A 16312-nucleotide genomic window follows, 5' to 3' on the forward strand; every position below is an offset into this window, starting at 1 on the left:
CCCTTTGAAATATTAATGGGTAGGCCCTTCCCTACACCTTGGGCTAAGAAACCATTAGTAATACAGGAGGGAGATCTAGAACTTATCAGAGAAGAGTATGTCAGGTCCCTGATAATAAAACTGAATGAAATTGAACATGAGGTTGTTTGTAAAAACCCTTTGAATCCACAGGAACCTACACACCCCTTTAAAGTCGGAGACAGAGTCGTGGTGAAGGTGCTCCCCAGGAACAAGAGCCCAGGAGACTTTACCTACGGTCCAGAGACAGAGGTCGTAGCAGTAACCAGAACAGCAGTCCTGACAGAGGAAAGCCCCACCTGGATCCATGCATCCCGAGTGAAAAAGGTTCCTAGACCAGACCTAGAGAGGGAAGCAAGTGATTCCAGCGAGGTACAAACGGGGGCAGACAGCCCTGACCTCCCACCTAGCGAAGACAGAAGAACAGAGGAGGATGAGGAACCTGTCCCCTACCTCTATCCTGGGGACTATGTTGATAATCCTAATGGTCCTCACTTGCCAAGCTACAGCTGAAGTAGACATTACACAAAAATCCGGCACCTACACATTTTGGTATAACTCCTCCAATACTGAGGTTGCCGCCTATAAAATAGATTTCTGTACCATTGCTCCCTGTCTTAACAAACATTATGCCTGGCAGTGTGATCAGTATGGTACACGTAATACCCCCACTGAAGCCTATATTTGTGTTACTAGTAAATATTGGGGAAATAAATGTGCGTATTGGGGATCAGTGGGATGGAATTCTGGCCATAGTTATGGATACCAGCCCAAAGAGGCTCTCTCAAGAAAAGACAAATATGGTGAGTCCCTGCTTACCCGTCTTACCCTTCATAGACAAAACAGATGTGATAGTAAATTCATATTAAGCATAAAACATCCCCAGTCTACTGATGCAGGCACCTATGTCCTAGGTGAATCCTTTTTTTTAAACCCATCCCTTACACCATTCTTGTTACAGGATATGTTTAACAATGAAAAGTATGCCCAGCTCAAGCCCCCTAAACCACGCCCCAACCTCTTGAAACCTCATATAACCACCTTCAAGGATATGATGGCCGTTAACAATCCCACCTTTAAAGACACCCTAGCTATTGAAACTGGTTTCTCTGACATCAATTTCTGGTTAGAATGGATGAAGTATAGTGCTAGCAAACATAATAAAAGTAACTGTTATGTCTGTGGCAAATCTAGGCCCCACCTAGGTACAGTGCCCCTTAATATACCCCTAGAACAGGAAAATTGTTTTTTCAGCCTTTTTAATGACACCAAAACAAATGACAGTCAGTGCGAAATGTGGAAAAGGGAATATCCCATATTGTCAAAAAATCCCAACCCAGGAAGCACCATAACCATATATCCTGGAAACTATACCTGTTATACATCTAACACCACCACAGGGAGAAATTTAAAAACCTTCCCACCAGGGTATTGTGCAAATAAAAGAACAACTGTTTTAGTCAACCAAACTAGATCATTAGGCGACATTTATTACATATGTGGGGATATGAAACTTAGAAGTAAATTAGACACACCATGGTATGGTGAGTGTGCCCTGGCCAAAGTCATAATGCCACTCCTAATGATCACCGATGACCCCACTCCTCCCTCTAATACTCCTGCTAATCGAAAGAAAAGAGCACTCCCAGGAGGTAGCTTTGACCCCCACGTATACATTGATGCTATAGGGGTCCCAAGAGGTGTTCCAAATGAGTTCAAAGCTAGAGATGAGGTGGCTGCGGGTTTTGAATCATTGTTCCCTATAGTAACTGTAAATAAAAACGTAGCCTGGATTAATTATATATATTATAATCAACAAAGATTTGTTAATGATACCAAAGATGCTCTTAAAGGTATAGCTGAACAGCTAGAAGCCACTTCCCAAATGACCTTCCAAAATAGAATGGCCCTTGACATGATTCTAGCAGAAAAAGGCGGTACATGTGTTTACATTAGTAAGGTGGAAGGCTGTTGTACATATATTCCTGACAACACTGGTCCCAACGGTAAGGTTACTTTAGCCATAAACAAGTTAGAAACCTTATCCATAGAACTTAAGAAAAATTCAGGTATTGATAACCCATGGAGTCAATATTTTGGGTGGTTTGAAAATTGGAAACAGGCTCTTGTGCAAATAAGCATATTCATACTTGTAACTTTAATTCTTTTAGGCATTATAGTTTATTGTGTAATTCCCTGTGGAAAGAAACTTACCTCCAAAGGCATTGATAAGGCCCTGATGTACTATGATATAACCACCAGTCCTGTCACCTCCTCTGATAGTAAGGGACCCGACGATTATGCCCAATATCTCAAGAACTGGAGGAACAAGAAAGGAGCCTCACTTAAGAATCATGTCATATAACAATCATGATTCTAAGAGGGGATTGAAGGGTTAAATCTCCTCTGTCAGTGTGCATTGTGTAAATATTGTTTCTTTTTCTTTTGCCTTGGATTTAGCTTGCATTGCATAAAATGAATATAGCTCCACCCATAGTTTGTTGGGAACTGTGTGAAATCACCACCCCTAGATGAAGTACTAGGCTGTATCCTACATCCCCCCCCATGTAGCCTGTTTTATCCCTCCTATGCAGTAAAGTTAAACCAATAAAGTATTTACTTTTGCCTACCCCTCCCTGGACATTCCAATCCCTCCCTAGACAATGATGCCTTATATACCATTGTTATGAACAATAAACGCAGAGTGATTCTTAATTACATGGTGTCGTGTATAATCTGTAATTTTAAGGATTGCTCTCACTGACGTCAGTGGCCATCAAATCGAGGGGTACAAGAAGAGGCTGATATCCTTTCAATACTGTAAGTGGGATTTGTGCCAGAAAGCATCTAACAAGTCTGTAACATTACAAGCGCTGGCTACTGAACAGAATTTACAAGTAAGGATTTTCTCGGCTTACCGAGTCACTGCTTGCTATGCCAGAATACTTTATAAAAGGTTAGGCAGAGCTGGCTGCTCTTAATATTCATACATTTATCTTTCCATAGACCTATGTAAAAGGCTGCATTGATTTTGGCTGGAGACTGGCAAAGCAGTGAGTGTGATGTCATAGGATGAACAGAGAAAGCTTCACTACTCTTTAGTTTGGACAGAAAGAAAATGGTGTTGCAATGTTTTGACAAAGCACCATTTGCTATATAATAGAAGCCATGTGGCTTCTGATAAAATATATGCTTACAGCAGATTCAAATATTTGACCAATCAGCAGCGGGGAAAATTTCATATTACATGGGTGAAAAATACCCTCTCTTATTGGGGTAAATTTACTAAGATGGGAGTTCCATTTAAGATGGGATGTTGCCCATAGCAACCAATCAGATTCCAGGTATTATCTTCTAGAAGCTGCTAGAAAAATGAGAAGAAGAATCTGATTGGTTGCTATGGGCAACATCCCATCTTAAATAGAACTCCCATCTTAGTAAATTTACCCCATTGTTTCTCTATCGTCCTAGTGGATGCTGGGGTTCCTGAAAGGACCATGGGGAATAGCGGCTCCGCAGGAGACAGGGCACAAAAAGTAAAGCTTTTCCAGATCAGGTGGTGTGCACTGGCTCCTCCCCCTATGACCCTCCTCCAGACTCCAGTTAGATTTTTGTGCCCGGCCGAGAAGGGTGCAATTCTAGGTGGCTCTCATAAAGAGCTGCTTAGAGAAAGTTTAGCTTAGGTTTTTTATTTTACAGTGATTCCTGCTGGCAACAGGATCACTGCAACGAGGGACAGAGGGGAGAAGAAGTGAACTCACCTGCGTGCAGGATGGATTGGCTTCTTGGCTACTGGACATCAGCTCCAGAGGGACGATCACAGGTACAGCCTGGATGGTCACCGGAGCCGCGCCGCCGGCCCCCTTGCAGATGCTGAAGTAAGAAGAGGTCCAGAATCGGCGGCTGAAGACTCCTGCAGTCTTCTAAAGGTAGCGCACAGCACTGCAGCTGTGCGCCATTTTCCTCTCAGCACACTTCACACGCAGTCACTGAGGGTGCAGGGCGCTGGGGGGGGGCGCCCTGGGAGGCAAATGTAAACCTATATAAAGGCTAAAAATACCTCACATATAGCCCCCAGAGGCTATATGGAGATATTTAACCCCTGCCTGTATTCACAAAATAGCGGGAGACGAGCCCGCCGAAAAAGGGGCGGGGCCTATCTCCTCAGCACACGGCGCCATTTCCTCTCACAGCTCCGCTGGTCAGGACGGCTCCCAAGTCTCTCCCCTGCACTGCACTACAGAAACAGGGTAAAACAGAGAGGGGGGGCAAATTTAATGGCAATATCTTGATATATATAAAGCAGCTATAAGGGAGCACTTATTATAAGGCTATCCCTGTCATATATAGCGCTTTTTGGTGTGTGCTGGCAGACTCTCCCTCTGTCTCCCCAAAGGGCTAGTGGGTCCTGTCTTCGTTTAGAGCATTCCCTGTGTGTCTGCTGTGTGTCGGTACGTGTGTGTCGACATGTATGAGGACGATATTGGTGTGGAGGCGGAGCAATTGCCAAATATGGGGATGTCACCTCCTAGGGGGTCGACACCTGAATGGATGCCTTTATTTATGGAATTACGGGATAGTGTCAACACGCTAAAGCAGTCGTTTGACGACATGAGGCGGCCGGACAATCAATTAGTGCCTGTCCAGGCGCCTCAAACACCGTCAGGGGCTGTAAAACGCCCTTTGCCTCAGTCGGTCGACACAGACCCAGACACAGGCACTGATTCCAGTGGTGACGAATCAACCGTATTTTCCAGTAGGGCCACACGTTATATGATTTTGGCAATGAAGGAGGCGTTACATTTAGCTGATACTACAGGTACCACTAAACAGGGTATTATGTGGGGTGTGAAAAAACTACCTATAGTTTTTCCTGAATCAGAAGAATTAAATGACGTGTGTGATGAAGCGTGGGTTGCCCCTGATAAAAAGCTGATAATTTCAAAGAAATTATTGGCATTATACCCTTTCCCGCCAGAGGTTAGGCAGCGCTGGGAAACACCTCCTAGGGTGGACAAGGCGCTAACACGCTTATCAAAACAAGTGGCGTTACCTTCTCCTGAGACGGCCGCACTTAAAGATCCATCAGATAGGAGGATGGAAAATATCCAAAAAAGTATATACACACATGCAGGTGTTATACTACGACCAGCTATAGCGACTGCCTGGATGTGCAGTGCTGGGGTAGTTTGGTCAGAGTCCCTGATTGAAAATATTGATACCCTGGACAGGGACAATATTTTACTGTCGTTAGAACAAATAAAGGATGCATTTCTTTATATGCGTGATGCACAGAGGGATATCTGCACACTGGCATCACGGGTAAGTGCTATGTCCATTTCGGCCAGAAGAGCTTTATGGACGCGACAGTGGACAGGCGATGCGGATTCAAAACGGCATATGGAAGTTTTGCCGTATAAAGGGGAGGAGTTATTTGGAGTCGGTCTATCAGATTTGGTGGCCACGGCTACAGCCGGGAAATCCACCTTTCTACCTCAAGTCACTCCCCAACAGAAAAAGGCACCGACTTTTCAACCGCAGCCCTTTCGTTCCTTTAAAAATAAGAGAGCAAAGGGCTATTCATATCTGCCACGAGGCAGAGGTCGAGGGAAGAAACAGCAACAGGCAGCTCCTTCCCAGGAACAGAAGCCCTCCCCGGCTTCTACAAAAGCCTCAGCATGACGCTGGGGCTTCTCAAGCGGACTCGGGGATGGTGGGAGGTCGTCTCAAAAATTACAGCGCGCAGTGGGCTCACTCGCAGGTAGATCCCTGGATCCTGCAGATAATATCTCAGGGGTACAGGTTGGAATTAGAGACAGATCCACCTCGCCGTTTCCTGAAGTCTGCTTTACCAACGTTCCCTTCCGAAAGGGAGACGGTTTTGGAAGCCATTCACAAGCTGTACTCTCAGCAGGTGATAGTCAAGGTACCTCTTCTACAACAAGGGAAGGGGTATTATTCCACTCTATTTGTGGTACCGAAGCCGGATGGCTCGGTAAGGCCTATTCTAAATCTGAAGTCCTTGAACCTGTACATAAAGAAGTTCAAGTTCAAGATGGAGTCACTCAGAGCAGTGATAGCGAACCTGGAAGAAGGGGACTTTATGGTATCCTTGGACATCAAGGATGCGTATCTCCACGTTCCAATTTACCCCTCACACCAGGGGTACCTCAGGTTCGTTGTACAAAACTGTCACTATCAGTTTCAGACGCTGCCGTTTGGTTTGTCCACGGCACCTCGGGTCTTTACAAAGGTAATGGCCGAGATGATGATTCTTCTTCGAAGAAAAGGCGTATTAATTATCCCATACTTGGACGATCTCCTAATAAGGGCAAGGTCCAGAGAACAGCTAGAGATGGGATTAGCAATATCTCAAGAGGTGCTAAAGCAGCACGGATGGATTCTGAATATTCCAAAATCCCAATTAATGCCGACAACTCGTCTGCTGTTCCTAGGGATGATTCTGGACACGGTTCAGAAAAAGGTTTTTCTTCCCGAGGAAAAAGCCAAGGAGTTATCCGACCTGGTCAGGAATCTCCTAAAACCAGGAAAGGTGTCTGTACATCAATGCACGCATCTTCAGATGCACCTGCGGATAACCCTGTCTCCAAGGACAAGGGTATCTCTTCTGTGGTGGTTGCAGAGGGCTCATCTATTGGAGGGCCGCAGATTCGGCATACAGGATTGGATCCTGGTGACCACGGACGCCAGCCTGAGAGGCTGGGGAGCAGTCACACAAGGAAGAAACTTCCAGGGAGTGTGGTCGAGCCTGGAAAAGTCTCTTCACATAAACATTCTGGAACTAAGAGCAATCTACAATGCTCTAAGCCAGGCGGAACCTCTGCTTCAAGGAAGACCGGTGTTGATCCAGTCGGACAACATCACGGCAGTCGCCCATGTAAACAGACAGGGCGGCACAAGAAGCAGGAGTGCAATGGCAGAAGCTGCCAGGATCCTTCGCTGGGCGGAGAATCACGTGATAGCACTGTCAGCAGTGTTCATCCCGGGAGTGGACAACTGGGAAGCAGACTTCCTCAGCAGACACGATCTTCACCCGGGAGAGTGGGGACTTCATCCAGAAGTTTTCCACATGCTAATAAACCGTTGGGAAAGACCAATGGTGGACATGATGGCGTCTCGCCTCAACAAAAAACTGGACAGGTATTGCGCCAGGTCAAGAGATCCGCAGGCAATAGCTGTGGACGCGCTGGTAACACCTTGGGTGTACCAGTCGGTGTATGTGTTTCCTCCTCTGCCTCTCATACCAAAGGTATTGAGAATCATACGGCAAAGCGGAGTAAGAACGATACTAGTGGCTCCGGATTGGCCAAGAAGGTCTTGGTACCCGGAACTTCAAGAGATGGTCACGGACGATCCGTGGCCTCTACCTCTAAGACAGGACCTGCTTCAGCAGGGACCGTGTCTATTCCAAGACTTACCGCGGCTGCGTTTGACGGCATGGCGGTTGAACGCCAGATCCTAAAAGGAAAAGGCATTCCAGAAGAAGTCATTCCTACCTTGATTAAGGCAAGAAAGGAAGTCACCGCGAAGCATTATCACCGCATTTGGCGGAAATATGTTGCGTGGTGCGAGGATCGGAGTGCTCCGACGGAGGAATTTCAACTGGGTCGTTTCCTACATTTCCTGCAATCAGGATTGTCTATGGGTCTCAAATTGGGATCTATTAAGGTTCAAATTTCGGCCCTGTCAATATTCTTCCAAAAAGAATTGGCCTCAGTTCCTGAGGTCCAGACTTTTGTCAAAGGAGTACTGCATATACAGCCTCCTGTGGTGCCTCCGGTGGCACCGTGGGATCTAAATGTAGTTTTAGATTTCCTCAAATCCCATTGGTTTGAACCACTAAAAAATGTGGATTTGAAATATCTCACATGGAAAGTGACTATGTTACTGGCCCTGGCGTCCGCCAGGAGAGTATCTGAACTGGCGGCTTTATCTTATAAAAGCCCTTATTTAATTTTCCATTCGGATAGGGCAGAGCTGCGGACGCGTCCGCATTTTCTCCCTAAGGTGGTATCAGCGTTTCACCTGAACCAGCCTATTGTAGTGCCTGCGGCTACAAGCGACTTGGAGGACTCCAAGTTGTTGGACGTTGTCAGAGCTTTAAAAATATACATTTCAAGGACGGCTGGAGTCAGAAAATCTGACTCGCTGTTTATACAGTATGCACCCAACAAGTTGGGTGCGCCTGCTTCTAAGCAGTCGATTGCTCGTTGGATTTGTAACACAATTCAACTTGCACATTCTGTGGCAGGCCTGCCACAGCCTAAATCTGTTAAGGCCCATTCCACAAGGAAGGTGGGCTCATCTTGGGCGGCTGCCCGAGGGGTCTCGGCATTACAACTCTGCCGAGCAGCTACGTGGTCAGGGGAGAACACGTTTGTAAAATTCTACAAATTTGATACCCTGGCAAAGGAGGACCTGGAGTTCTCTCATTCGGTGCTGCAGAGTCATCCGCACTCTCCCGCCCGTTTGGGAGCTTTGGTATAATCCCCATGGTCCTTTCAGGAACCCCAGCATCCACTAGGACGATAGAGAAAATAAGAATTTACTTACCGATAATTCTATTTCTCGGAGTCCGTAGTGGATGCTGGGCGCCCATCCCAAGTGCGGATTATCTGCAATACTTGTACATAGTTATTGTTAACTAATTCGGGTTATTGTTTAGGGAGCCATCTTTCAGAGGCTCTTCTGTTATCATACTGTTAACTGGGTTTAGATCACAAGTTGTACGGTGTGATTGGTGTGGCTGGTATGAGTATTACCCGGGATTCAAAATCCTCCCTTATTGTGTACGCTCGTCCGGGCACAGTACCTAACTGGAGTCTGGAGGAGGGTCATAGGGGGAGGAGCCAGTGCACACCACCTGATCTGGAAAAGCTTTACTTTTTGTGCCCTGTCTCCTGCGGAGCCGCTATTCCCCATGGTCCTTTCAGGAACCCCAGCATCCACTACGGACTCCGAGAAATAGAATTATCGGTAAGTAAATTCTTATTTTCTGTTCCATACCCATAACCCTGTGCTGCAGCCATTGTTCTGCCTGGGATGTAAGAATACCTCTTTATTCTCTAAGTAATATGGTACAGTGTAATTCATTGAAGTGACTCCTTACTATTCAATTGATAAACTGCGTTCTCATGAATGTGTAGACGACAAATGTACTTTACAAGTTTGTACTGTCCCTGCGATAATTAACAAAATAAAGGTATGCAAGAACCCAGAACTATTGTACACGTCAGCTTATCCACATCAGAGGATTTTAGAAATATATATATATATATATATATATATATATATATAAAATAAAGAAATATGTTCCTTGGCACTGTAATAGTTTTATCCCCAGATAACACAAAAGATGAAGGTCATAAAAAAACCAATACGCTTTGCAAATTATTGGGGTTCAATTATCTCACAAAACAACCTTGTTAATGCTGTAGAATTTAGATTTATGCATACGTACTACAGTGTATGCATGTATGTATGTATGTATGTATGTATGTATGTATGTATGTATGTATGTATGTATGCATGCATTCACACACATACAGTATAATTCTTCCTACCACCTGTGCCACATATCTCTTTCAGGGGTCTATTTATCAAATAGTATTTGCAGGATATGCCCTAAAAACAGCAGTTATTAGGGGATACCAGCAAATATTATTAAGTATACTGCAAATGTGCCATAGAGGGACCACAGCTTCTGAGATCTGCTGCAGTACCTCCATTTCCAACAGCCGCCACAGCCCCCATAGGTTTCTATAGGGCCTGCAAAGATGTCAGATTTCCCTTGCTCTGGAATGGCATACACACATAGGCGTGCGCACGGGGGGTGCCTGGTGCGCACAGGCACCCCCTAATGTCCGGCACCACCCCACACTCCAGGCTTGCTGCAGCACAGTGATCGCCGCGTGTGCGATCGGACCCCAGCCTGCAGCTCAATCCTGTGCCTCCCGCTGCACCTGCTGCGTGAGCCGCCCGAACCACTGATAATAACTGCTGAGTGGCCGGTGACCTCACAGTGGGGTTCAGTACGGTATGCCGACGGTCGGGCTCCCGGCGACCAGCATACCGGCGCCGGGAGCCCGACCGCCGGCATACAGACAGTGTGGCGAGCGCAAATGAGCCCCTTGCGGGCTCACTGCGCTCGCCACGCTACGGGCACGGTGGCGTGCTACGCGCGCCACGCTATTTTATTCTCCCTCCAGGGGGGTCGTGGACCCCCACGAGGTAGAATAAGTGTTGGTATGCCGGCTGTCAGGATTCCGGCGCCGGTATACTTTGCGCCGGGATCCCGACATTCGGAAAACAGAAGACCACCCTCTGTCACAGTACATACAGGTATACAGTATGGCCCTCATTCCGAGTTGTTCGCTCGCAAGGCGATTTTAGCAGAGTTACACACGCTAAGCCGCCGCCTACTGGGAGTGTATCTTAGCTTCTTAAAATTGCGAACGATGTATTCGCAATATTGCGATTACAAACTACTTAGCAGTTTCAGAGTAGCTTCAGACTTACTCGGCATCTGCGATCAGTTCAGTGCTTGTCGTTCCTGGTTTGACGTCACAAACACACCCAGCGTTCGCCCAGACACTCCCCCGTTTCTCCAGCCACTCCCGCGTTTTTTACGGAAACGGTAGCGTTTTTATCCACACGCCCATAAAACGCCGTGTTTCCGCCGAGTTACACCCATTTCCTGTCAATCACATTACGATCGCCGGAGCGAAGAAAAAGCCGTGAGTAAAAAAACTATCTTCATAGCAAAATTACTTGGCGCAGTCGCAGTGCGAACATTGCGCATGCGTACTAAGCAGAAAAACGCTGCGATGCGAAGAAAATTACCGAGCGAACGACTCGGAATGAGGGCCTATGTATACATCACTACATGATGCAAGTTCCAAACTCACAATTTACTATTCAAAGTCTGCAAAATCATATAATAAAATACATAATCATAAGGTAGATACGATTTTAGATTGTAAAATCTTAGGAACTGGAAAGGAAAGACTGAAGAGATGTGTTTATAAATAGCTTAAGTATGTGGGGTCCACATAGAGGGGGCCGTATATTTCAGGGGGCAACATTCAAATAAATGGACATGCCAGTGCAAATAGCTTAATTCTGCAGGCTCTGTTCCACAATATTTATAGCTCTTGATATGTACATATAATAAGTGAAAACTTTCTGACAAATAGTATTTATTAGTACTGATCCATCAGCCGTTACATGTTGTAAATACAGTAATCAGTAGATTACATACAGTGTGTCAGATAAAAGTTTGCTGCCCTGTAGTCCTTTAATTCATATCACATATCACCTATGTTATATGAATCAGTCATTGCAACAGACAAGGGATCCCGTCAGTCAGCATACTGAAGACCACCTTCACAGGGGGACTGATGTTACCTCAGGAAGTGACACAATGGTGTCACAGCGCGCGCGCGCCTGTGCTCTCCGACAGCTCTCCTCCTACCCGGGCTCTCCTCAAGTCTACACGCACGGCCGCCCATGCTCTCTTCCAGCCTGTACGCACGCCTGCTCACCCACCCGCCCATGCTCTCCTACAGCCTGTCCTCTTAATCCTTTTGTGCATCCACGTCACAGGCAGTGCTCTCCACCAGCCCCCACCTTCCGCTGGCACGCTCCTCCAGCTTGCCTGCCGCCTGCACTCTCATCCAACCTGTGCTCTCCCCCAGATCCCCCCACGCACCCGTCCGTGCTCTCCTCCAGCCCTCCTTCCTGCCCGCGTTCTCCTCCAGCCCTACCTCCCATCTGCCCATTCTCTCCTCCTTCCCGTCCGATCGTCCTTTCCTCCAGCCCTCTCGTCTGCCTGTCCTCTCCTCCAGCCCTCCCAAGTCCTCTCCTCCAGCCCTCCCAAGTCCTCTCCTCCAGCTCTCCCACCCTTCTGTCCTCTCCTCCAGCTGTCCTAAGTCATCTCCTCCAGCTCACCCACCCTCCGATCCGCTCTTACTGCCTGCACTCCCTCCCGTCCGACTCTCCTCTACTCTCCGACTCTCCTCTACTCTGACTCTCCTCTCCTCCTGACTGCCTGCCCTCACTCCCATCCAACCGTCCTCTCCTCTTGCCCGCCCTCCCGTCCGAACATCCTCTCCTCCTGCCCTTCCTCTCGTCCGAACGTCCTCTCCTCCTGCCCTCCCTCCCTCCCATCCAACCGTCCTCTCCTCCTGCCCACCCTCCCTCCCATCCAACCATCCTCTCCGCCCTCCCTCCCATCCGACCATCCTCTCCTCTAGCTCTCTCATGCTCCCATCCACTCCTCCTGCCCACCCTCCCTCCCGTCTGATCGTCCTCTCCTCCTGCCTGCCCTCCCATCCATCCGACCATCCTCTCCTCCTACCCGCCCTCCCTCCCGTCCTCTCCTCCCGTCCTCTCCTCCTGCCTGCCTGCCCACCCGCCCTCCCTCCAGTCCGACCGTCCTCTTCTCCTGCCCTCCCTCCCGTCCGAACGTCTTCTCCTCCTGCCCGCCCTCCCTCCCATCCTCTCCGCCCTCCCTCCCATCCGACCATCCTCTCCTCTAGCTTTCTCACGCTCCAATCCACTCCTCCTTCCCACCCTCCCTCCCGTCTGACCATCCTCTCCTCCTGCCCGCCCTCCCATCCATCCGACCGTCCTCTCCTCCTACCCGCCCTCCCTACCGTCCGACCGTCCTCTCCTGCCTGCCCGCCCTCCCTCCCGTCCGACCATCCTCTCCTCCTGCCCGCCCTTCCTCTCCTCCCGTCCGACCGTCCTCTCCTCCCGTCCGACCTCTTGTCCGACCGTCCTCTCCTCCTGCCCGCCCTCCCTCTCTCCCGTCCTCTCCTCTTGCCTGCCCTCCCTTCCTCCCGTCCTCTCCTCCTGCCCTCCCTCCCGTCTGACCGCCCTCTCCTCCTGCCCTCCTTCCTTCCCGTCCGAACGTCCTCTCCTCTTGCCCGCCTTCCCTCCCGTCCGAATGTCTTCTCCTCCTGCCCGCCCTCCCTCCCATCCGAACGTCCTCTCCTCCTGCCCACCCTCCCTTCCGAACGTCCTCTCTTCCTGCCCGCCCTCCCATCCTCTCCTCCTGCCCTCCCTCCCGTCCGAACGCCCTCTCCTCCAGCCTGCCCTCCCTCCCATCCACCGTCCTCTCCTCCAGCCTGCCCTCCCTCCCATCCTCTGCTCCAGCCTGCCCTCCCTCCCATCCTATCCTGCAGCCTGCCCTCCCTCCCTACCATCCGCCCTTCTTCTCCTCCAGCACCCCCTCCCTTTCTCCCATCTGCCCGTGCTCTCCTCCAAATCCCACCCTCCTACCCGTCTGCCTGTGCTCTCCTCCAGCCCACACGCATGCCCGCCCATGCTCTCCTCCAGCCTGCACGCACACACGCCCGCCCATGCTCTCCTCCAGCCTGATGCTCTTCTCCAGCCCGCCCGTGCACTCCTCCAGCCTGATGCTCTTCTCCAGCCCGCCCGTGCGCTCCTCCAGCCCTCCCGCCCATCCGTGCTCTCCTTCAGCCCTCCCTCCTGCTCTCCTGTGCTCTCCTTCAGCCCACCTGTGCTCTCAATCTTCGCGTGCATCCACGCAACAGGCAGCGTTGCTCTCAAGGGAACTCAGAGGCTCCGGAAGACACATTCTGCTGAGATGGTTCAGAGTTTCCGTCACTGAGACTATTTCTGATATCTTGCCTCCAAATTTACATCAGCCCTATTGTTTGCAGAACATAAGAAAGCACCACTGGGAGAGGCTGGAGCTTAATTGAAATAATTATTTTAATCATTATTACCCTGCTGGTCAGAACTGTATTACTGGCCCATGGAGGCCAGGTTCCCGGGTTAATCATGGGTGCACATAAATCTCCTCCCAGCTCCTCCTCTAACTGTGCTATGTAATGCAATGATGTCATGCCCTCGCACTGGCCCACACTCTCGCTCATCATTTGCCGCGCTAATGCCACTGTGAAATAGCAGCATATCAGAGGAGAACAAATGTAATCAAATTCATTGACTTAATGAATCAGCCAGCAGTTCAGCAGTACGGTCTGTAACTGTGAGTGGTATAATGTGAACTCGGCTCATACCGTGTGGCATATCGTGAATTTCGGCTCATACCGTGTGGCATATCGTGAATTTCAGCTCATATCTTGTGGCATAATTTGCATTTTGACTCATGCTGTATGGCATAATGTGAATAAGGGGCACTACTGTCAGTATCTGGTGAGCATGAGGTCATGTGTGACAAATGCTGGTGTCCTGCAGAGGAGGGCTCTGTGATGGGCAAGTGTGACAGTGTGTGTGTGTGTGTGTGTGTGTGTGTGTGTGTGTGTGTGTGTGTGTGTGTGTGTGTGTGTGTATGCATATGGACCTAGACCCACCACACTCTAGTTTTGCCGCCTGGTCAGGGATAGGTTGGGCAAGTGTAAGCAGCGATAGAATGCAGCAGCAGCTGGGACTTGGGGTTATGCCGTAGCAAACAGTCAGTACTGGCTGGTGGTGTCACCATTATGTTTCATTTTATTTCTTTGGGGTGTATTATATCTACTTGTAGTATTAGGAACTAGGGAGAAATTAGATTAAGCCATGTGATTTTACTGAGAGAATGTTAAATAGTGTTAGACATGTCCCTGGGCGATGCTAGACACACCCAAAAGACAGTGCACCCCCTAATAAAATTAGTTGCGCACGCCTATGCATCATACTTACCTACATTGTAAGTCTCCTCTCCGGGAGACGCAGCAGGTGTCTTCGGGGGCGGGCCCGGACTATGACATCACTAAGCCCCGCCCCCACATCGGGAAATGGCGCAATTTGCGGGCTTGCGGGAAGGGGGCGGGGCTAAAATGATGCAATTTGCGCCATTTTAACCCCTTCTCCACCCGACGGACCCGCGAATGCGGAAGGTTATCTCCATCCTGCTCGCATCTCTAAGATGCGAGCAGGATGCGGGAGACCTGCCCACTCTTCCGGGGGTACGGGGGGCTACCCCAAAAAACGGGAGCCTCCCGCAGCTTCCGGTAGAGTAGGTAAGTATGCTATGCATACACATCCACATCAGCTGCAGGGGACCCAAACCAGGAAGCAGTGTTATCATGCTGCTGCCAGTTCTTCGCCAGAACAGACTACTAACAGAGCCCATCTCCTGGCAAGATGAATTTAGTAACTTAGTAAATATTTTCACTTTGAAAATATTTCGGATTATGATGAATATGCCCCTTACACTGAATAAAATTGAATTGGAAATTGAACAGAATTCTGTACATGTGTGCTGCATACAGTATACTGGATTCACCCATTTCCCTTTAACTAACAAAAAAAGTGTAATGTAGCATAGACTACGAGGCTGCCTATCTCTGTGACACTTCCTCTCTCACAAGCACGGTCTCCTAAGTCTGCACAAATGTGCAGCAGCTTCAGCGTATTACCACTAGAGGTCTTCCACTCTCATACCGTGGATGCTGCTCAGTTTCCATTGCTTTTTATTATTTATTCCTACGTGAGCACAACCAGCAGACTTCTTCCATACATACTGATATCTTCTCAGATATAGGACTTAATAAAGCTCTTTTTTTCCTTCAGACCACCACTACTGTTAGTCATATGCATGACAGCTCTGCAATACTGAGGAGATCTACATTTCCTGCAGGTAATCAGTCTGCACCTTCCAGGTAAGGATATTTCTTCTCCACTGTTAGCAATTCTGAAAAGGTGTCTTGTTTATCCCTGTTACAAGTGCTCAGTGATTGCATTTTGGACAATATTTAAGAGACTTTAATCTAGCTAATATGTCATTCTCTGTACAGCGTTAAGTACAGGATGAAATAAGACTGAATGACAGTGTGTGCGTGTGTGTGTGTGTGTGTGTGTGTGTGTGTGTGTGTGTGTGTGTGTGTGTGTGTGTGTGTGTGTAAAATTGTTTTAGCTGTGCTAATGCTTGGAAAACAAATCATTTAAAATTTGTCTGTTTGACACGTATGGAATAATTTTAATCACAGTGCTGACAGTAGATGTTAATTCTGGAATCTCGGTTCCCCAACTAAGCTGCATCTAACATTCAGGTCAGGTAGCCATAATAGAGTTTAATCAATTACAGTACAGGAAAAACTTAACCATGGTACCTGACATCATAGCTGTCAGTAGAAACAGGTAGAGCGCAACTTGTATAATCACCCCAGCGGTGCAAACTCATTTCAAGCAGCAAACTTGTCATATCCCTTGTCTGTTGCAATGACTGATTCATATAACATAGGTGATATGTGATATGAATTAAAGGACTACAGGGCAGCAAACTTTTATCTGACACACTGTA

General features: G+C 48.4%; 3 protein-coding genes across 10 annotated transcripts in view; 2 read left to right on the forward strand and 1 right to left on the reverse strand.

The window, feature by feature from the left end:
- The window catches only part of LOC134933211 (ERV-BabFcenv provirus ancestral Env polyprotein-like), a 447012-nt gene extending 444301 nt beyond the window's left edge, over positions 1–2711 (forward strand). For all 4 annotated transcript variants that reach the window (XM_063928260.1, XM_063928257.1, XM_063928258.1 and 1 more), the window contains one exon: positions 172–2711. In XM_063928260.1, the coding sequence (XP_063784330.1) occupies positions 452–2383 (1932 nt within the window). In that variant the 5' untranslated portion in view covers positions 172–451 and the 3' untranslated portion in view covers positions 2384–2711. The remainder of the gene's footprint in view (positions 1–171) is intronic.
- The window catches only part of DOCK2 (dedicator of cytokinesis 2), a 1781615-nt gene that overhangs the window by 528458 nt on the left and 1236845 nt on the right, over positions 1–16312 (reverse strand). The gene's annotated exons all lie outside the window — the stretch shown is intronic.
- The window catches only part of INSYN2B (inhibitory synaptic factor family member 2B), a 249720-nt gene continuing 248866 nt past the window's right edge, over positions 15459–16312 (forward strand). For both annotated transcript variants that reach the window (XM_063928262.1, XM_063928261.1), the window contains exon 1: positions 15459–15671. The gene's annotated coding sequence lies outside the window, so the exon portion shown is untranslated. The remainder of the gene's footprint in view (positions 15672–16312) is intronic.

Source organism: Pseudophryne corroboree, chromosome 6 (assembly GCF_028390025.1).
Source record: "Pseudophryne corroboree isolate aPseCor3 chromosome 6, aPseCor3.hap2, whole genome shotgun sequence".
NCBI lineage: Eukaryota > Metazoa > Chordata > Amphibia > Anura > Myobatrachidae > Pseudophryne > Pseudophryne corroboree.